Below are 19,227 nucleotides of genomic sequence, written 5' to 3'. Positions count from 1 at the left end.
CAGTCTGTTAGGCTACCTAACATCTCCCCGCCTCAGGCTTCCTCAGCCACCTCTACAGCCAGAATAACGCTGCTGGACTTGGAGATGCTCTATGAATGGGCTAACAGAGGACTACGGACCTGGGTCTCCTGCCCCCTGCCCTGCTGCGGGAAGACAAGGGAGGTGTGTGCCCATCTCACTGACTCAGCCGGGCCACGCTGGAGGAGAGGAGGGAACGTCCACCTGCGTCCAGACCTGGGGGCTGCCGGCAAACCCAAGGCACTTACAGCTCCTTTATGGGCAGCCCGTGAGGGAAGCAGGTGCTCCGGATCTCTGTGATGTTGTTGGAGCTTAGATCCAGCACTTCCAAGGAAACGTAAGCCTTCAGCTGACTCCCTTCCACGCTGCGGATCCTATTGTGTTGCCTAAGACACACAAAGGAAGGTGAGTCTAGCATGTCATTTTGCAAAGAAACTATTTTCCTTAACACTTCTTCCAGACATTTTTTTCCCTAGCTGCTTTGCAATTTCAGAAAATTACAAACGCTATGACACTCCCTTTTTATTTTATTATTATTTGGCTGCGTCAGGTCTTAGCTGTGGCACACTTAAACGACATCTCCCATCCCTCTTTCCATCAAGTTCTTACCCGCAGACTGGGAGCTAGACAGAATGTCAAATTCTTTGTCTGTGACAAGTTTGTCTGCCCAAGTTCTAAGCCAGGCTACTCTCCCCAAGGACAGGAACACAGGGGTGATATTTCGGACGTGTGGAGAGCCGCCTGGCATGAACAGCACTCAGATCTTACTGGTACACCTTCCCACAAAGGACGTGCCCAGTGCAACCAGCCAGCTTCTGATGTGGCTCGCATCTAGAATCTTCAGAACCTAGTCCAACCCCATCACTTACAAGAATGCAGGCACCAGAGCCCAGAGTTCAGATTAATCCAACTGAACGCATCATCACATACCTCACATTTTACCAACACCTGCCATGTACCAGGCGGGGCGACAGGCACAAGGGATGAAAAAAAGATTGCAAAATCCTGACAACCTAATAAGGGACCCAGGAACTCAGTGCTGGGTCCAACTGGAATCGAATCCCCTGCACCTCCAACTCCACACTCTTGATAGCTCTGTTCCTCAGTTTCCTCATCTGGAAGATGGGGCCACACCCTTTACTTCAAGGATATGGAGGATCCCACCTGAACCACACTGCTGAGTCTGGCAGATGTTCACATAAGGGTTCAGTGTTTATCTCCCTCCAAGACTTACTTGTCCTTTAACCCTCTTTCTAAAAAATCCCACAGTCTAACCCGCCAACCAGTATTTATTAATCAGGAGAAATTCGACAGACGCTAACCAAGGCTGGAGGGAGCAGGTGGCCCCCATGTGGGTTTCGCTCTGCCTGGCAGATTCAAACCACCGCGGCCCCGATCCCAGTACTCAGATATTTCAGAATCTGTGGAGTGGTAGCGCTGGGCCTCTGGGCTCCAGCCTTTCACTCAGGCCAGTTTCTGAGTAAACAGTATCGGGGTCTCCAGCCAATCAAAGCATTCTTGAACACGATACAAGTGAGCCAGGCGTCGCTAACCAAGTGGCATCTCTCTTAAACAAACACTTGACCAAATCGTTTCCAACAGGCATAAACAAGGCCCTCTTTCCCAGAAGCTCTGGGGCTTCTCGCCGACGCCTTTGTTTTCTTCCCCTCTCTCCCAGGCCCTGAACCCAAAAATCCATTTACAAGGGTACAGCTCCTTTACACACAGCAAAGCCACAACAGAATGAGAGGCCCCTTTTCCCTCCATGTGCCCCACCCCCAAACTACTTCCTTTGAGTTCTTTATTAAGTTCTTAATAAAGATAGTCTCTTCAGTTTTCTGACTCCAAGAGAAAAAGAAAAAAAGAATAGAAAAGAAGACCTTTATTATGTAAAGTATGGGAAAAAAGAACAAGAAATAAAGGGAGTAGAGCTGAGCCTCATCCAGGAACTCTGAATGCAGTACCAGGGAGCTGGGAAAAGAAGGTCTGAGGAAAGAAGGGAAGGGGCGCCGCTGGCCCCAAGTCACACAAAGAGGGACCATACACAGTCCAAGGGACCACGGGACAGCTGCGAGACCCCGCCCACTTCTCCCACTGCCCCTCCACCCCGTCCTCTCCTCTGGCTCTTTCATCTTACACCTTCCTTCTTTTTTCTCGTCTGTGTATTTATGCACTGAATCAAACATGTTCTGGGCCCCTGCTCTGTGCCAGGCCCAGGCTGGAGGAAGGATGCTGTGATGAAGACGGGTCTCTTTCATACACTGGAAAGAGGTCCCTGTTGAGCAGAAGAGGCAGCCATGGAGATGAGAAACAACGGAGCGTGGGAGCGAGGACGGATGAGACCTGCCGGGAGGGAGGGCGGAGCTGGGGAGGATTCTGCCGGAAGAGGCTGCCGGGGCCAGCTCCAGAGGGTGGGATGTGCGTGCTGGCAGGAGACGGGCCGGGCAGAGGCAGGGGGACCACATCAGGCAAGCCCTCGCAGATGCCCTGAGGAGTAGGGCATCCATGTCCCAGGGGACCAGGTGAGAGGTGGTGGCAACAGAGAGACAGACACAAGAGAAGAAGAAGAGGGGTCCACAGGACCTGGAGACGACAGATGGGGGTGCAGAGAACGGTGATCCTAAATTTTCTCGTTCAGAAGTGCTAAGGTAACCAGGCGACTGGCTAGACCTTCCAGCCTTGCCCTTATGGGCTATTCTCAAGCCAGCAGACGTAGAGATGCTGTCAGGACATCTCACAGAATGGGAGAAAACATCTGCAAATCACCTATCTGATGAGGAGTGAATATCTAGAAGACACAGGAACTACAACTCAACAGCAACAACACGAAAAACCCAAACGACTCCATCAAAAAACGTGCAAAGGGCTTGAATAGACATTTCTTCAAAGAAGATAAATGGCGAATGAGCACGTGAAAAGACGCTCAACTTCACTAAGTGTTAGGGAAATGCAACGAGATAGCACCTCAAGCCCACAGCATGGCTACTATTACAAAAAAAAACTCCAGAATGGTATGCGGGGCAGAGGATGTGGAGAAACTGGAATCCTGGCGCAGCTGCTGAAGAAAATGGCGCGGTAGTTCTTCGAAAAATTAGGCACAGAATTATCAGCGTGTGACCCAGCAATCTACTTCTGGGTGTTCATCCAAAAGAAATGAAAGCAGATCTCAAAGAGTTATTTGTACACCCATGTTTATAGCAGCATTATTCACAGTAGCCAAAAGGTGAAGCAACCCAATGGATGGATGGATGGATGGATGGACGGACGGACGGACAAACATGACAGGTGTACACATACAAAGCACTATCATTCAGCCTTAGAAAGGAAGTTCTGACACACGCTATTAACACGGATGAATCTTGAGGACACTGCATTAAAATGAAAAACCCTATGACTCCACTTCCATGAGTACCTAGAGTAGTCAAATTCATTGAGACAGAACGTAGAGCGGCGGTTGCCAGGGGCTGGGGGGAGGGGGAGCGGGGAGCTGTTTAATAATTTTGGAGTTTTCATTTTCCAAGATGGAGAAAGCTCTGGACATTGATTACACAACACGAGTGTACTTAACACTACTGAACTGTATACTTTAAAAATGAGTAAGACGGTAAATTTCATGTAATGTGTGCTTTACTACAATTTAAAAACAAAACAAAGCAAAAATCAGCCAGCTCACAGGACTTGTTTGCCTAAAACTCAGATGACGGCTTTCCTGTCTCACTCAGGAGAAGTCCTTACGATAGCCTCCGAGGCCCCTGTGGTCTGCCGCGCACTTGCCTTGCTGCTCACTTCCTACTCTTCCGCCTTGTACTCTGCCCCCCACACTGGCCCTCAGACACGGCAGGCAGACGCCTGACTCACGACCTTTGCACTTGCCTTTCCCATTGCTTGGAATGAATGCTCTTCCCCCAGAGATCCACAGGTCCCATGCCCTTACTTCCTTCCCATCTTTTTTCACATGTCACCTTCTCAGTGAGGGGTCCCTGGCCACAGTCTCCCCCCCCCACCATTTCTCCCTCCTCCCTCCCCCCCACCACTCTCACACTTTCCACGCTCTTGCCTGCTTTATATCTCTCAGTATTTTTTAATTATCATCTAATACATCCAGTATTTTGCTTATTTCTACCTTAACATCTTCTCTCCCACCAGGATGTGGCTCCATGAAGGCAGAGATGTTTGTTTGTTTTGACCACTGCTGGGCCTCCAACCACTGGAATAGGGTGAGGCACACAGTAGGTCCTCAAGAAATAACTGTTAAAGGAATCACAAAGAATACAGGTTGAATTCAGAAAGGCTTAGACACAGATTTGGGACTCATCTACATTGAAGTAGAAGAAAACCCAGGCAAGCAGATGAGTTTAATCAGGAAACATGAAGGAAAGAGTTTGCCAACTGCCCCATGGCAGCACTGCTCAGAGACAAATGACCCAGCCCACAGCGGCTTCAGAGCTTCTTGGAGCTCAAAGAATGCACATCATCTTCTCTCCCCAGGTCTGGTCCCTCTGCTCTAGACTCTAGCCCAGCACCCTGATCAAACTCTTCCTGAATTCCTCCTATTCAGGAAAGCTGACCACACAGCTCTATCTCCCTTCTCTCACTAGAGCAAGAATCACACCTTGTTAGACGTCTCTGTGGACCCTGGCAATTCCACCCAAGGCCATGAGTTCTTCATGGGCTGGAACATGGCATGGCATTGAAGAACATGGCCCTGCCTGAGTTCAAATCCCCATTATACCACTTACAGGTGTGAACCGCTATAAAGGTGGTGTGAAGTTCCCAGGCCCTGTGGGCTGATGTGACCTGACATGAAGCAGGTACTCAATAAAATGAGTTCTGCTTTTTATTAGCCATATCTGTACCCTCAGAGCAATGCTCAGGACCTAGTTTGCAGCGGGTGCTCTGGAAAAAGAAGGAATGAATGGTTCCTAGTCCTGCCCGACACTTCAGTGCAAACAGGCAGGCCTGACTCCTTCTTGGGAACAAAGGGCTGACTCAGAGCTCTCACTCTTAGCTTCATGCATGAAACGAGGCTGCTCCAACTGGAGAGTGTCAAAAACCCCACCACTGAGAGACTGGGCTATTTGGGGAGCTGTGCTTCAAATTAAATCCCAGATTGAAGCTTCTGCAGGATTCAGGGGGCCTAGAGATCTGGTGGGTCCCCAACCAGCTGGATTACATCCTCCTCCTCACTCCTGTAGCACGTGGGACTCGGGCCCACGCCCCTGACCCCAGCCCACCAAACCCTACCCCACCAGGGACATCCCCTCCGGACACCTGTCCATCAAGGTTCAAAGACTCAGTATTCAGGAAAGCCTCCCTCCTCCTCCTTGAGAGGTGTCCCACTTTCATAAAACTCTCCATGTTTTAATGCCACGTGCAACACGAGCGGTTATGTCACTCCTGTAATGTTAACTAACTGTCCAGTTTTCAAGGCCCCCGTTCATCTTTATAACCTCTGAATCCTTGTCCAAGTTCTTTTTAACAACAGCCGACCAATTACCGAACACACCTCTAGGTAGCAGGCCCTGGGTGAAGGCTCCGTGAAAAGACACAGCAATCTCAGGAGGAAGGTACTATTCTCATCTTTACAGCTGAAGACACTGGGGCTCAGAGCTCTGCTGGGCTTCAGCCACGGTCACACAACGGGGACACGAAGAGGAGCCAGCGTGCAAGCCCAGGGGAGCGGGACCCCCCAGCCCATCCGAGAGGCTCTCCAGGCGGAATTTGAGGTGCACTGCCCCAGATTCAATCCATAAGCCTTCAGCAGAGCTTGGCTACATGTGACTGGCGGCTGGCTCTTCCCGGGTCAGCTCACACTGGTCTGTGTCATTGGCCCCAGCCAAGCTGGCGTTTGTACCAGCCTCCCAGAGCCCTGTGTGAGCGACAAGTCTGCAGAGAGCGGCGGAGGGCCACGCTGAGCAAATACGGCGGACGAAGCTCCGGCTCACAGTGATGGAAGCTCCGGGTGGAGAGAAGAGAACAGTGCAGGACAAGCTGCAAAGGGAGGCCCTTAGGGCTAGAAAACAAGAGTGAGGAGAGGGCAGTGTCAGAGGAGTACTTCTCTAACCGGTCTCATCCAGGAAGCAGCCCAGCCCTTTCTCTGCCACCAAACAGAATCAGAACAACTCTGTGGTGACAGGGACTGGGGGGAGGGGTGGCGGCCAGATCGCGCAGCCTGTGCCTCCACCCCGGGTTGGTGTAACCCTCAGGCTGTCCTCTGGGGTGCGGAAACTGTAATACAGCAGAAGTCTATTAAACCAACACCTGTTAAAGGCTTCACAAATAAAATCCGGCTTCAAAGGCAGGCAGCGGGAAAGATAAGCTCTCTCCACTGGGCTGCATTTTCAGAGTCCATGTTAAATTAGACAGTGAAACACCCGGAGGCATTTGAAGCCAACACTGAAAGCTTTTCATCATAAGTGATTGTTCCACTGTGGTTCTGTACACGGGGGTTTAGAAGGTAGTGCCCTTAGTGGTGGAAAAGATCTCGTGTCACAGATAACAGCCAGGAAGAAAGGGCGAGGGGATCAAAGGAGTCAAGGTGGGTCAAGTGGATTACAGCTGGTTGCTGAAATTAGGCACCTACTGTCTACACCAGGCGTCAGCCATGGATTCTATAGTGGGCCAGATTTTAAATATTTTAGGCTCTGTGTCATGACAACGCAACCCTGAAGGTGGGGTGTACAAGCAGCCGCAGACACTATGTGAGCCGAGTGTGGCTGGACTCCAAGAAAACTTGCTTGACCAGAGCAAGCTGTGAGCCAGATCTGGTCCCTGGTCTACACCCCAGAGCAACCGGTTTGGATTTCTGGGAGGCAGGGACCCAGATTCTAATTCTCGCTCTGATGCAGCTTTCCAACTGTGTGTCAATCACTCTTTTTGAATTTGGTTTAGCCACCTGCAAAATGGGGCTAAACACCTCTCTGCAGCAAAGAGAACCCTCCCGTGCTCCCTCCAAAACCCAGGTCAGACATCAGTCTTCACCATCTTTCCCAATGACGTCTCTCCTACCCCTTCAGGAAGTGAAATGGAACCTAAGTTTACATCATTCTCACGCTCCTCAGAAGATGATCCAGGTTCCTGACCGGGGCCAGTAGAGGCAGGCTGGCAAACAGTGATCTTACAGAGAACAGACATTCACACTGTGTATCCTCGCTCTTTAGTTCTTCCAATGACACAGAAAGAAACACACCGAAGCTGGCCATCACACCAGTCCTAACATCTAAGCAGGCGTGCCCTCAGCTCTCGGGTGACTCACAGCAGTACACGTGCTCAACTCCTGCAGTGTTGACTCTTACTAGATACAGCAAGTTTTCCATCATGTTACCTCAACATCAAACTTTTAATAATCAGCAAAACTCCAATTACAGCTCTTGCCTCATCGGAACCTCTGGCTAAGAAATAGTTTCACACGATCTAGTCCAGAAATGGGGGTAAAAATGTAATACACCTGCCACCACTCCCATCCCTCCCCCTCCCGCCATTCCCCACAGTGACCCTGGCAGACATGGTTAATCAAACTCCACACCCTGCAGCCTCTGAGCACCCAGAGCACGTTGCACCTGGCCCATCACTGTGCTGCCCTGGAATTCTTCCTACGGCCCTGCACCACCGCACCTAACCCCACTGGCCCACGTAGCAGGTGACCAAAATGATCAGGATGAAGGCACGTACACGGTATTAATGACTTAATAACCTGAGTAGTCCTGATGTTTACCTAAGGGGGTTCGACTGTATTATTGCAAGCGCTAAAAAACATTAATCATTTCAAGGACACACAAGAAGACATTGATTTCTCTTTTGTTGCAAAACACAGCAGTATCCAACAGACCATGCGGTCGGGGCAGGGGGACAGTCGTTCTGTTTGTTTGCAAATGTTTTTACTGAAATATCACAGGCATACTGAGAAGGGCACCAATGATAAATGTAGAGCTCAATGCATTTTTACAAAATGTCTGTACCCGTGTAACCACATGACAGACACGGAACATTTTCTACATCCCAGCAGGCTCCCTCCTGTCACTTTCCTTGTCATCTGTTCTTCCCCAGGGGAACCTTAACTTCTACCACCTATGATTAATTTTGCCCGTTGCTGTGCTTTATCTCCCTGGAATCGTTCCATATATACTCTTCTGTATCTGGCTACTTTCACTCCACACATGAGACTCACCCATGTGGTCGCATTAGCAGGACTTAAGTCTTTTTCATCACTGCGTAGTATTTCTCTCGAGGGAACGTAGGGCAATTTATTTTTCATTCTACTGCTGATGGACACTGAGTCATTTCCAGTTTGGGTTACTGCAAAAACCACAGCCATGCACAGGGACATGCCTTTTGCGCATATCTTTTGGCGCACATTTGCCTGCATTTCGGGCAGGAATCGATGTCTAGGGTGGCGCTGGTACACAGTCATGGGGCCCACGTATGTGCAGCCTCGGCAGACACCGGTAGATTCCTTTTAACCAAATCCTTCAGGGTTGAAATGCATCTGAAAAGTCACCTGATCCACATGCCATATCTCACGCTGCCTCATTCAACCACATTCTCTGATGCCACCGCCCCCGTGTGTCCCTCCTTCCTGTACCATTCCCCCACAAACAGCATTAGGAATACAGCCTGGAACCACAGAGCATGAAAAAGCTCAATCTAATCTTGTCCAGGTGTCAAACAGAGTAATTGTATTATCAGTGGGGGGCCTGAGAAACACCCAACAAGAGGAAAAAAGAGAATTAATAATTCTAAGTCCAGGGGCTTCCCTGGTGGCGCAGTGGTTGAGAGTCCGCCTGCCGATGCAGGGGACATGGGTTCGTGCTCCGTTCCGGGGGGATCCCACATACCGTGGAGCGGCTGGGCCCGTGAGCCATGGCCGCTGAGCCTGCGCGTCCGGAGCCTGTGCTCCGCAATGGGAGAGGCCCCAACAGTGAGAGGCCCGCGTACAGCAAAAAAATAAAAATAAAAAAAATAATTCTAAGTGCAAAATTGGTAAGAAAACTGTGAATGTGCCCGTTATTGGGACCAATGCCCATAAGCATCTTGAAAATAAAGATAAGGAGATTTTAAAAACAACTCATGAATCCAGGAGAGCTTTCCTAGGCCAACTCGAAGAAAAGTTTCTCTTCTCAGAATGACAGTTGAAAGCATCACCCTCTCACTAGGGCTGCTTTGCATTCATCTTCTTAAAAATGAAAACCAAAACCATCTGTTCTATTGCATAAATCGATAATTTGCCTTAAGAAACCAGTGCCTCATAAGGACGGCCCAGCCTGGGTTATTTGCTGGACAGGAAATGAGACTCCGAATAAGCAGGTCTCCTTCTGTCTCTTGCTCACTCCCTCTCCCCACACCCGCTGCTGGTGAATCACCAGTTCCCTGGGGAATTTTGGCCCGATTCTCAGCCTGGCTGCAGATGACGTTCCGGATCTGTTTATTCAGGTGGAGATCGGACAAAAAACAAGAGTGGCCCAGTGGCGGGATAAACAGCCTCCGCCAGGCGGGGTCAGACCCTCCGAAGGCAGGACTGGGCTGTGTCAACCGACCTCCCGACCCGTTCACTTCCTTCGGGGTCACTTTCCCCTTGGGGTCTTCAACGGACCGTTTTGATGAACTCCATATGAAGAGGACCCGAGGTCCCCAAGGCGCCTTGATGCACCACATCCCGTTTGGTTCTCCCACCCGCGGGCTTCTACACCTCGAGCTGGAAGTCCGAGACCTGGAATGAAGAAACTTAAGCACAGTCAAGAGTCAGCCACTATGATTCTGTGAAGTTAAGAGCGACCCGAGCCACGAAGGGCTGCAAATCATCAGGATCCAATCCCAACTACAAGCACAAGACGAAGACGAGCCCTCCTGAGGAAATGCACACTGCGGAACAAAAGCAGCTCATCAGAAAAGGCACCTACTGCGTGACTCCGAACGCACGACCTTCTACAAAAGGCAAAACTGTGGGGACAGCAGAAAGATCGGTGGTCAGCAGGGGTCTGGGAGGAGAAAGGAATGAATTGGTGATGCACGTGGGAGTTTTTTAGGGCCATGAAACTATTCCGTGTGATACCGTAATGGTGAATAAGCATCACTGAACATCTGCAGAAGCTCAAAGAATGTACAACACAGTGAACCCTGGAAAACTACAGGTTTGGTTAATGAGAATGTCTCAGTACTGACCTATCGATTGTAACGAAGCAACAGACTAATGCAAGATGTTAACAGCAGTGGAAACCAGAGGGGCACGTCGCAGGGTATAAGGGAAGTCTCTGTACTTTCTGCTCCATTTTCCCGTAAATCTGAAACTGCTCTAAAAGTCTATTAATTGTAAACAGAACACAACAAAACCTCCTAAGGTGTTAAGTAGTCCCAAGATCATTACATCATTAGAATGTAAGTTTAGTTGGTCTTCTTTACTGCTATATATCCTTAGCACCATGAGTATAGAGCCATGAGTATAACATAAAAGACATTCAATAAGACTCACAGATTTAGAGAAGGAACTTAAGAGGTTACCGGTGGGAAGGGACAGACTGGCAGTCTGGGATTGACGTGTACACACCACTATATTTAAAATAGATAACCAACAAGGACCTACTGTATAGCACAAGGAACTCGGCTCAATATTCTGTAATAACTTAAATGGGAAAAGAATTTGAAAGAGAATAGATACATGTGTATGCATAACTGAATCACTTTGCTGTGACCTGAAACTAACACAACATTGTGAATCAGCTATGCTCCAATATAAAGTAAAAATTAAAAAAAAAAATCTGTTGAATAAACAAATGAATTACAACTTCAGTTCAGTCTCCTGTATTTGCCACCACATTCCTGAACAAAGGAATGTTATTCAGGAAAAAAAAAAAAAGGCAAAATCAACCATTCAATTAAACAAAGCTTTTAAAGAGAAAAATGAGAGGTGCAATGTAGAATTCACTTTTTTAGGCAGGGAAGCTGACAGATGGCCTTAGAAGAACATGTCAAACACAATGGACTTTCAGGCTGATCGTGCATCTCCCAAGTTCAATGTTACCCCGAACACGGACATTCGTTGATCAGCCGGGGCTGGCAGAAGTGGTGGCTCTACTCACCACGCAACGGCCACCAGTCCCCCCGTCACCCCATCCCTGGCAGCAGCGAGGGCAGATCGGCCCTAACCCCGGTCTCCATAGCCACACACATGCTTCCCCACTCCTGCCTCAGCCACGGTGGAAAAGGAGGAGGAGAAATTCAACCAGGGGAGCTCCAACCCGACACGCTGACCCAAGGAAGCCCTTTAAGCCACGTCTGGACTGCGCTCCCCAGGGAGAAGAGCCGTGCCATTTCACACTGGCAGGGACTTCTAAGGGCTGGCTGGGCACTCAGCTCCGTGACCAGGGGGAGGTAACCTGCCCTGCATGTGGGCAGGGCAGAGCGGCACCAAGTCGGGCCAGGAGATGTTAAGTTAGGAACAGCGAGCCACTCCATCTGCACTGCCATCCACAGAGGGGCATCCCGGGTCAGAAAAGCCCGGAGAATTTCTCTCTCCTGGTCAAAGCTGACACGGCCACTCTCGGCTTTATCTTCCCTTTTTAAATGAGTCAATCCAGCCCTTTTTTTCTTCTTTTCTCCCCTCGCCCTGGCAACCTACTCCCTGAACACCCTATCCTCTGCACCTCGGGAGGTGGTGGGGGTGGGGAGCCCAGCTGTCAGGCCGCGTCACGTGGAACCACACACCCTGGTACCAGTAGGGAGCCCATGGCTGAACTTGACTTGCCCGATTTCTCATTACAATTTTCAGGGCGGCTCTGCAGGGAAGGCCAGCCGCAAGCCTATCCAAGAGCTAGAGGCACAGACTCTCCCAGATTCGAGGGGATGAGCCGCCATTCCCGGGAAAGATGGAGACATGGCAGCGATCAGGAACCAGGTGGTCAGAGCACCTGTTAAGGCCAGGCTCAACCAAGGGGTGTTCACACAGCGCCTCCTGGAGGACGTGAAGAAGCTGCGATGGGTACTTCTCCTCTAACTGATGGCTCTCCACCAACGAGGGTTAGGTGGGCAAGCCCCCGGCCGGGTGACACGATCAAGCTTCTGGGCTGCGCAGAGCAAACACCCCTCCCCAGGGTCCATAAATGCTGGCTGGCAGCTGGCGGGTTGGGGGAGCAAGGGGGTCACCCAGGGATCTAAGACTGACAGGCTGTGTCATTAGCTCCTCACAGACCTGGCGGTTTCGCTTCTCACGGACCTCACCACCCAGGACTTGAAAACATGTAACCACCACACAGAAACAACATAGAGGCTCCACTCAACATCTGCAAAGGAAACCTAACCTCATCCCTCGCATTGCAGCCTCGGCCACCAAGCTGCCCAAAGGACTCAGGCGCTCGGGAGACTGTCCACACCGCCTGCCAAAGCAAAAGGCGGGACGCGGAGCTGATGTGCACTCTCTAAACCACACAGGCAGGAAAGGTAGGGAGAACTGTAACCCTATAACTCGTAGCTCTGGAACAGAACAGGAGGACGCCGGAATTTCCTCCCTCCCTTTTGCCTATTCTTTTAATGTGCTCATCAATTACGTAAATAAATTAAATAGATATTTTACAAAGCTGTTAACTCGACCTTAGACACTTAACTTTGGGACCTGATCCTTAAGTGTACCAACACCTGGCCTGCCTGACAGCCCCCAGGCGGAGGGCCCTGGGGCGGGGCACAGCTGAGAGGCCCACCTAAGGAGCAGCGGCCTTTCTTCAAAGGGTGCCAGCAGGGAGGAGCCCCAAGGCCGCCACTCAGAGCTCCTCCCCTCGTTTATCAGGCATCCCTCACCTAGCCAGGGATGACGCCAGTTCCAGAGTCTCCTCTGGAACCCCCCGAACCCCTGCATGCTCGGGCACACAGCCTGCTCCGGGCCTGCTATGAGCCCTGGGGTCCTCTGCAGCCTCCAGGGAACGGGTCCAACGCCAGCGTCGGCTGCACAGGGCGGCGGACCCTCCCAGGAAGCTGGCCCGTGCCGCTTAGCCACTGAGGATGCGCACACTTCTCGCGAGATACACGAGCCGGACTAGGGCTAACAAATCGAGCGTTTCGTAGTTCGTGCTTACTAGGTACCAGGCTCCGGTTCAGCTCGTTTAACCCCCATGACGACCCGAGAGGCGGATACTGTTACCATCCCCATTTTACAGACGGGGGTGATGAGCTGTAGGAAGTTTAACCAGCAGGAAGCAGCGCAGCTGGGGCTGCAGCCCAGGCACGAAGCCTCATCCCACACTCCTGCGTGGAACCGAAGTGGGCAGAACCACCCCCGGGGAAGAGGGCTTCTCTGGACAGTACCCTGTGTCTCCCACCTCTTCTCAGCATCCACCAGGGCCGCCCCCCGATCCTGTGACCCGAAGGGAGGCAGGACCCGCCTGCAGATGCAGGAAGGGCACATCCTGCCACCCCCCGCCCTTCCACACGCACACGTGGGCCTCCCGGACCCTCGGCCCACCGCGTGTCAGTGCACAGTTGCTGCAGGGCCCAGCCAGACCTCTCGCTATTTATATTTAAGATGACGGGCGCGGGCCCTAAATAGCAGCGTCAGAGTGGCTCTTCTATCCTCCGGCAGCAAGTATGACAAGACTGAACCGGGCACTTTTCAGGGAGCAGAGAAAACCTGCTCACCCTCTGCTCCACACCACGCTACAGAGGCACCGCTCGGCCAGATGAAGAGAGGGTAAGACGCTGCTCTGGGGTCACCCAGCTAAACAGCACGCGAGCCCAGGTGCCCTCTGGCTCCCGGCTGCGCTCCTTTCTGGAGACGGCCTGTGGCTACGAGGACAGAGACGGGACTGGGGGTGCTGGGGCGCTCCCGTAACTGCCCCCCCACCCCGCCAGCCACTGCCAGCATGTTCCCCGGCTCGCCTGCCAGCTTCCCGGCAGCTCTGGAGCTCCGGCGTGGAGGAAGCTGTTTCAGCACTTGGCTGCAGCCTCCAAGCCAAGATCCTCCCCGCCTCTGGGGAGTGATACCACTGACATGTCTTTAAAATAAAACCAGGCCTGCTTCCTGCCCCATCTGGAAGACTTCTGATCTCCCGATCATAGGATTCAGGGTATCTCTTATCACGCAATTTCCCAAGCCTCCAGCATACGACCTGACTGCACTCTGGGAGGGTTAAGGATGTGCATGGGCGGGATTAAGGAGTCGGCCCTCTAATGCAGTCCTTCTTATCCACCCTGAGATGATAAGACCCGCGGCAACATCAAAGCGGCACCGACTCTTCTCCACCCCGGAACCACGCCATCCTCTTGTCTTGCCTGTTCTGAGTTCCTACAGGAGCCAACTCTTGCTCTGCTCCTTTCATGAAACAACAAGCTTCGATTTTCGCCTCTGTTTCAGGTTTCAAAATACGTATCGGCCGTTGCGGCCACCTCCTGGAGCTGCGGGGACCCTCCACCGCACCGCCCTGCCCAGCTTGCCGCGCCACGCCGTCGGAAAAAACCTGCAAACAGCGCCGAACCTTTGTCATTTTGCAGGGCTTCCCTAGTGATGCAGTGGTTGACAATCCTTCTGCCAATGAGGGGGACATGGGTTCGAGCCCTGGTCCGGGAAGATCCCACATGCCGCGGAGCGACTAAGCCCGTGAGCCACAACTACTGAGCCCGCACGCCTAGAGCCCGTGCTCTGCAACAAGAGAAGCCCCGACTCGCCGCAACTAGAGAAAGACCGCGCGCAGCAACGAAAACCCAACGCAGCCAAATAAATAAAATAATTAAAATATGTATCATCATGAACCTCAATGTCAAACGTAAACTAATGACTTTTAGAAAAATACGTCAGAGAAATCTATGTTTCGGGCCAGATAGATCTGACCCTAGGGGCACAATCCATAAATGGAAAAATTAACACATTGGACTTGCACCAAAATTAAAAACATTTGCTCCCGGAAAGATCCTATTAAGATGAAAAGGCAAACTACAGACTGGGAGAAAATATTTTCAGACCACATATCCAACAAAGAACTACTATCTAGAATATACAAAGAACACTTAAAACTCAACGGCAAAAATACCCCAAACAGTCCGGTTAGAAAATGGTCACAAGACATGAACAGATATTACTCCAAAAAGAATATACAGATGGCAAATAAGCACGTGAAAGGATGTTCAACATCATTAGCCATTAGGGAAGTGCAAATTAAAACCACCAAGAAATATCAATACACACCTACCGAATGGCTAAAATAAAAAATACTGACAGCACCAAATGCTGGCCATGATGCGGAGAAGCACGCTGCTCATGCACTGCTGGCAGGAGCGTAAGACAGTACAGCCACTCTGGAAAACTGTGGCACTTCCTTAAAAAATCTAAGCATACAACTACCATACAATGCAGCAATTACCCCCCAGGGCATTGCTCCCAGAGAAACGAAAATTTACGTTCACACAAAAATGCTCACAGCAGCTTTATTCGTTTTAGCCCAAACCTGCAAACACCCCGGATGGCCCTCAAGAAGGGCATGGTTAAACGAAGTGTGGTCTCTTCATACCGTGGACACTACTCAGCAGTAGAAAGGAATGAACTACTGATACACACAACCACCTAGATGCATCTCCAAGGAACTATACCGAATGAGGAAAAGCCAGTCCGCAAAGGTGAGATGCTGTATGAAGCCACTTATATAACATTCCTTACATGAAAAATTATATATATGGAGAACACACTGGAGATTGCCAAGGGCGTGGCGGAAGGAAGGAAAAGGGTGTGGGTGTAAGAAGGCAACACAAGGGATCCTTGTGGGGATGGAAATATTCTCTGCCTTGACTGTACTGATGTGTATCCTGGTTGTATGAAATTTCGCAAGAGGCTGTCATCTGGGGAAACTGGGTTAAGGGTATACGAGGATCTTTCTACGTTATTTTTTTTACAACAGCACGAGAATCCACCATGAGCTCAAAATAGAAAGATTAATTAAAACAACAAAAAACGTAGCAAGACATTCACAGTGGAATCAGACAGAAGTGCTGGTGGAATGCACGGTGCCATCAGCCAGCCAACCTGCTACCTCACTGGGTCTCCAGCAGAAATCTACCCCGTACGACTCAGTTCCAAGGGCCGAGCACCAAATACTGCTGTGCTTTGTGAAATTTCTGAAATCTAGGGATAGGCGTGAACCGTTTAATTACTTTCTACCGATTAGGAAGGAATTGTGAGGGGGGGGGGGGTTGGACTCAGTGAGAAAGGTGTAGCTGATAAAGCTGATTGGAAGACCAGTGGCCACCAGTGGGGACGCATCAGGAGTTACGTCCTGTAACTCAGCTGAACCCCAGCACTATGTGGCCAAGCAGGAGGGCCTCCTGGGCATCTAGACTTAGATGGTGGTGGACGAAGGTCAGGCCTGCACTGCCAGACATGGGGTTCTCAAAACACCATCCCTGGAACACCAGCCTTGGAAGGAGTTCCATGAAAAGGCTCTGGAACAGCCGCGTACATTCCTCCCTTGTCAGCCCTGGCAGACGCCCAAAGTAGGTCCAAGAAAAGGACCTTTTCATTCTGCTCGATTCTGCATTTGCTAAACTTACATGACCACAAGACCCCCTCCTTTATGAAGCAACTGTGAGGGTCTCATAGAAGAGGGGTCCAGGTAGGCTCATTTTATGTGGGAGACACCACACTGCACCCCCCCCCCATTACTAAAGGCCCTACATATCCTGTAGCAAAGAAGGCTGCTTACCTTTAGCTCTGGGTTTTCTGAACTTCCTGACTACAGAGAAGTAGTCAGGATGGGCTGGAGGCACAGAGGGATCTGCAGTGATTCTCCACCTTCACCTTGGAAAACGCCTATTCCCCAGTCTACCTGTTGGCCACTCACAGGTGAGCAGAGACCAGGAGACCCCTTCTCCTGACACACCCACGCCAGTTTAAGGACAGTTTCACATCTAAGCAAACCAAGGCTTGCAGAGCTGCTGCTAGAAAGCAACCGGTAAGGATTCCAACCTGGACAGTGGGACCCTGGGGCCCGCACACCGCCCCTGAGCCACGCTGCCTTCCACGGGGTAGTGTCTACACCTGCTTTCCCTCCTGTAACAGCTGCCCAGATTTTCAATAAATCAGGGACAGCGAGTCCTCTCTCTTGGCTGAAAAGAGCCAGGCCCTCTAGGAAGCCACAACATATCATTTCTGTTATTACTTGTCCCAAACGAGTCCCTTTACCTTGACGATACATGTCTCAAACTATCCAGTATCTGCCCTGTGCTTCGACGAACCCATTCATTTAGTCCTTCGTTTATTTGTTCAGCCAAGCGTGTATGGGGTGCCTGTTAGGTGCAGCTGCTCAAAGAAAAACGTAAACTTGACCGTAGTATGGTCGACCCCCTCTCCCCACCCCCCAATTCCCAAAAAACACACCTGGAGACACAGAAAGACAGAGATGTGACGGGCACACTAACAGATGGGGCCACAGTGCTGTGGAGGCGGCTGGGGGAGGGACAGCCATTCCAGACAGAGGTGACAGCATGAACAAGGCCTGGAATCAGACCCCCGGTCTGTGTGGGCTCCCATCACGAGCAGCTTGATGTAAAGCTCGAGGCAGGAAGTGGGGAGATGCCGGGAAGAAAGGGAACCAGGGGCCAACTCTGAAAGAGCCCAAGACTTTATTCCTTAGGTGACATGGAAGCCACAGGGCTCCTTCCTTCATTTCTTCACCAAATACTGACTGCGGGGCCACCACAAGGCAGGCACCCCACTGGGTGGTAGGTGTGCAGTGGCAGGCGATGAGGGTAGAGTTCTACGGGGCTCATGTGGGAGGGAGGATGGAGAGGAAGAGAAGGACCAAGCCTGGACGCCGCTGGAGCCAAGGCCGTGAGGACCCCTTCAGAAACAAGGTGTGGGTCCCAGGTTTGGCAGTGGCCAGGATGAGTAGGGTGCTAATTAAGCAGCTTCTCAACACGGGTGGCTCAGTGGGCCCATGAGACAGAACTCACAAGCATCTGAGCCTCTGCCAGGAACCCATGAGAGACGTTCTCAACTAGAGATGGACGTTTGTTCCAGAGAACACGCAGCCCAGGTGCTGCCCCAGGCCTGCAGGAGAGGAAGTAGCCATGTGTGTCCTTGACCCTGGTTAAGTGTGGCTGATGTGGGATGACGACCTTTCCTTACAGCTGAGGCAACAGAAACCCAAAGTGCAGAGGTGACTCGTGAAAGACCCTGTAGGGGTACATCTGGCAAAGGCAGGGCTAGAAGCTGAGGGGGAGGCCAAGTTCACGGGAGGGATGGTTTCTCCCCGTTCCTCGGGCGCCAGCACCCACTTCGCTGAGAATGGCTTGCGTTCTGAGTTCAAGAGATAGGAAGCACTTTGTTGGGTGATGTCCTGACAAGAGAATGGTGTAGGGGGGTTTTCCTGCCAGCACAGAAGTCACCCTAACACCCCGTGTCCAGCTGGAGGTGAAGAGAGACTGGACCAATATTCTCTCCTCAAATGCCCATAAGGAGCAGCTGTATGAGAAGCAGGCAGGGTCCTCACCAATGTGCTTTCTCTTCCCCAAAGTGACCCATGGGACCACCAGGCAGGGACAAGATGAACCTTGGCCTCAAGGTCTGATGGTACCCACAATGCACAGCAGCACTTTGCTTTCTTTGTTATTTTCTTTTCTTTTATTCATTTATTTTTGGCTGCGTTGGGTCTTCGTTGCTGCATGCAGGCTTTCTCTAGTTGCGGCGAGCGGGGACTACTCTTCGGTGCGGTGCACGGGTTTCTCATTGCGGTGGCTTCTCTTGTTGCGGAGCACGGGCTCTAGGTGCGCGGGCTTCAGTAGTTGCAGCTCGCGGGCTCTAGAGCGCAGGCTCACTAGTTGCGGCTCACAGGCTCAGTAGTTGTGACTCACGGGCTCTAGAGCACAGACTCAGTAGTTGTGGTGCACGGGCTTAGTTGCTCCGTGGCATGTGGGATCTTCCTGGACCAGGGCTCGAACCCGTGTCCCCTACGTTGGCAGGCGGATTCTCAACCACTGCGCCACCAGGGAAGCCCAGCACTTTGCTTTCTGAAGCCCTCTCTCTCCCTGGACAATTTACTGAGCCTCCCAGGAGCTACAACTGTTTTTCAGGGAACGGGGGAAAGTGAAGACAGGCGTGAGAACCACAGGCGTGTGGCGATTTGGAACCACATAATTGCTGGAGCATCCCCAAATCACGGCTCTTGCTAACACACACTAGAGAATGAGGGAGGCAGGCAGGGGCCGGCCTGGCCTACAAGGAGCCTCGGGTGGTGAAAGGGTTTA

General features: G+C 51.3%; 1 protein-coding gene across 2 annotated transcripts in view; it reads right to left on the bottom strand.

The window, feature by feature from the left end:
- The window catches only part of LRIG1 (leucine rich repeats and immunoglobulin like domains 1), a 120,291-nt gene that overhangs the window by 39,164 nt on the left and 61,900 nt on the right, over positions 1–19,227 (bottom strand). Inside the window, exons 1-2 of one of the 2 annotated variants that reach the window (XM_033424785.2) lie at positions 4,142–4,275; positions 267–404 (exon numbers count right to left, since the gene is read on the bottom strand). In XM_033424785.2, the coding sequence (XP_033280676.2) occupies positions 267–404; positions 4,142–4,149 (146 nt within the window). In that variant the 5' untranslated portion in view covers positions 4,150–4,275. Of the gene's footprint in view, positions 1–266; positions 405–4,141; positions 4,276–19,227 lie in introns of those variants that run through there. The other variant, XM_004267999.3, reaches the window with a different exon arrangement.

This window comes from Orcinus orca, chromosome 10 (assembly GCF_937001465.1).
Source record: "Orcinus orca chromosome 10, mOrcOrc1.1, whole genome shotgun sequence".
NCBI classification, from domain to species: Eukaryota; Metazoa; Chordata; class Mammalia; order Artiodactyla; family Delphinidae; genus Orcinus; species Orcinus orca.
The sequence above is the reverse complement of the archived record's forward strand: the minus strand, read 5'-3'. Positions and strand labels throughout refer to the sequence as shown.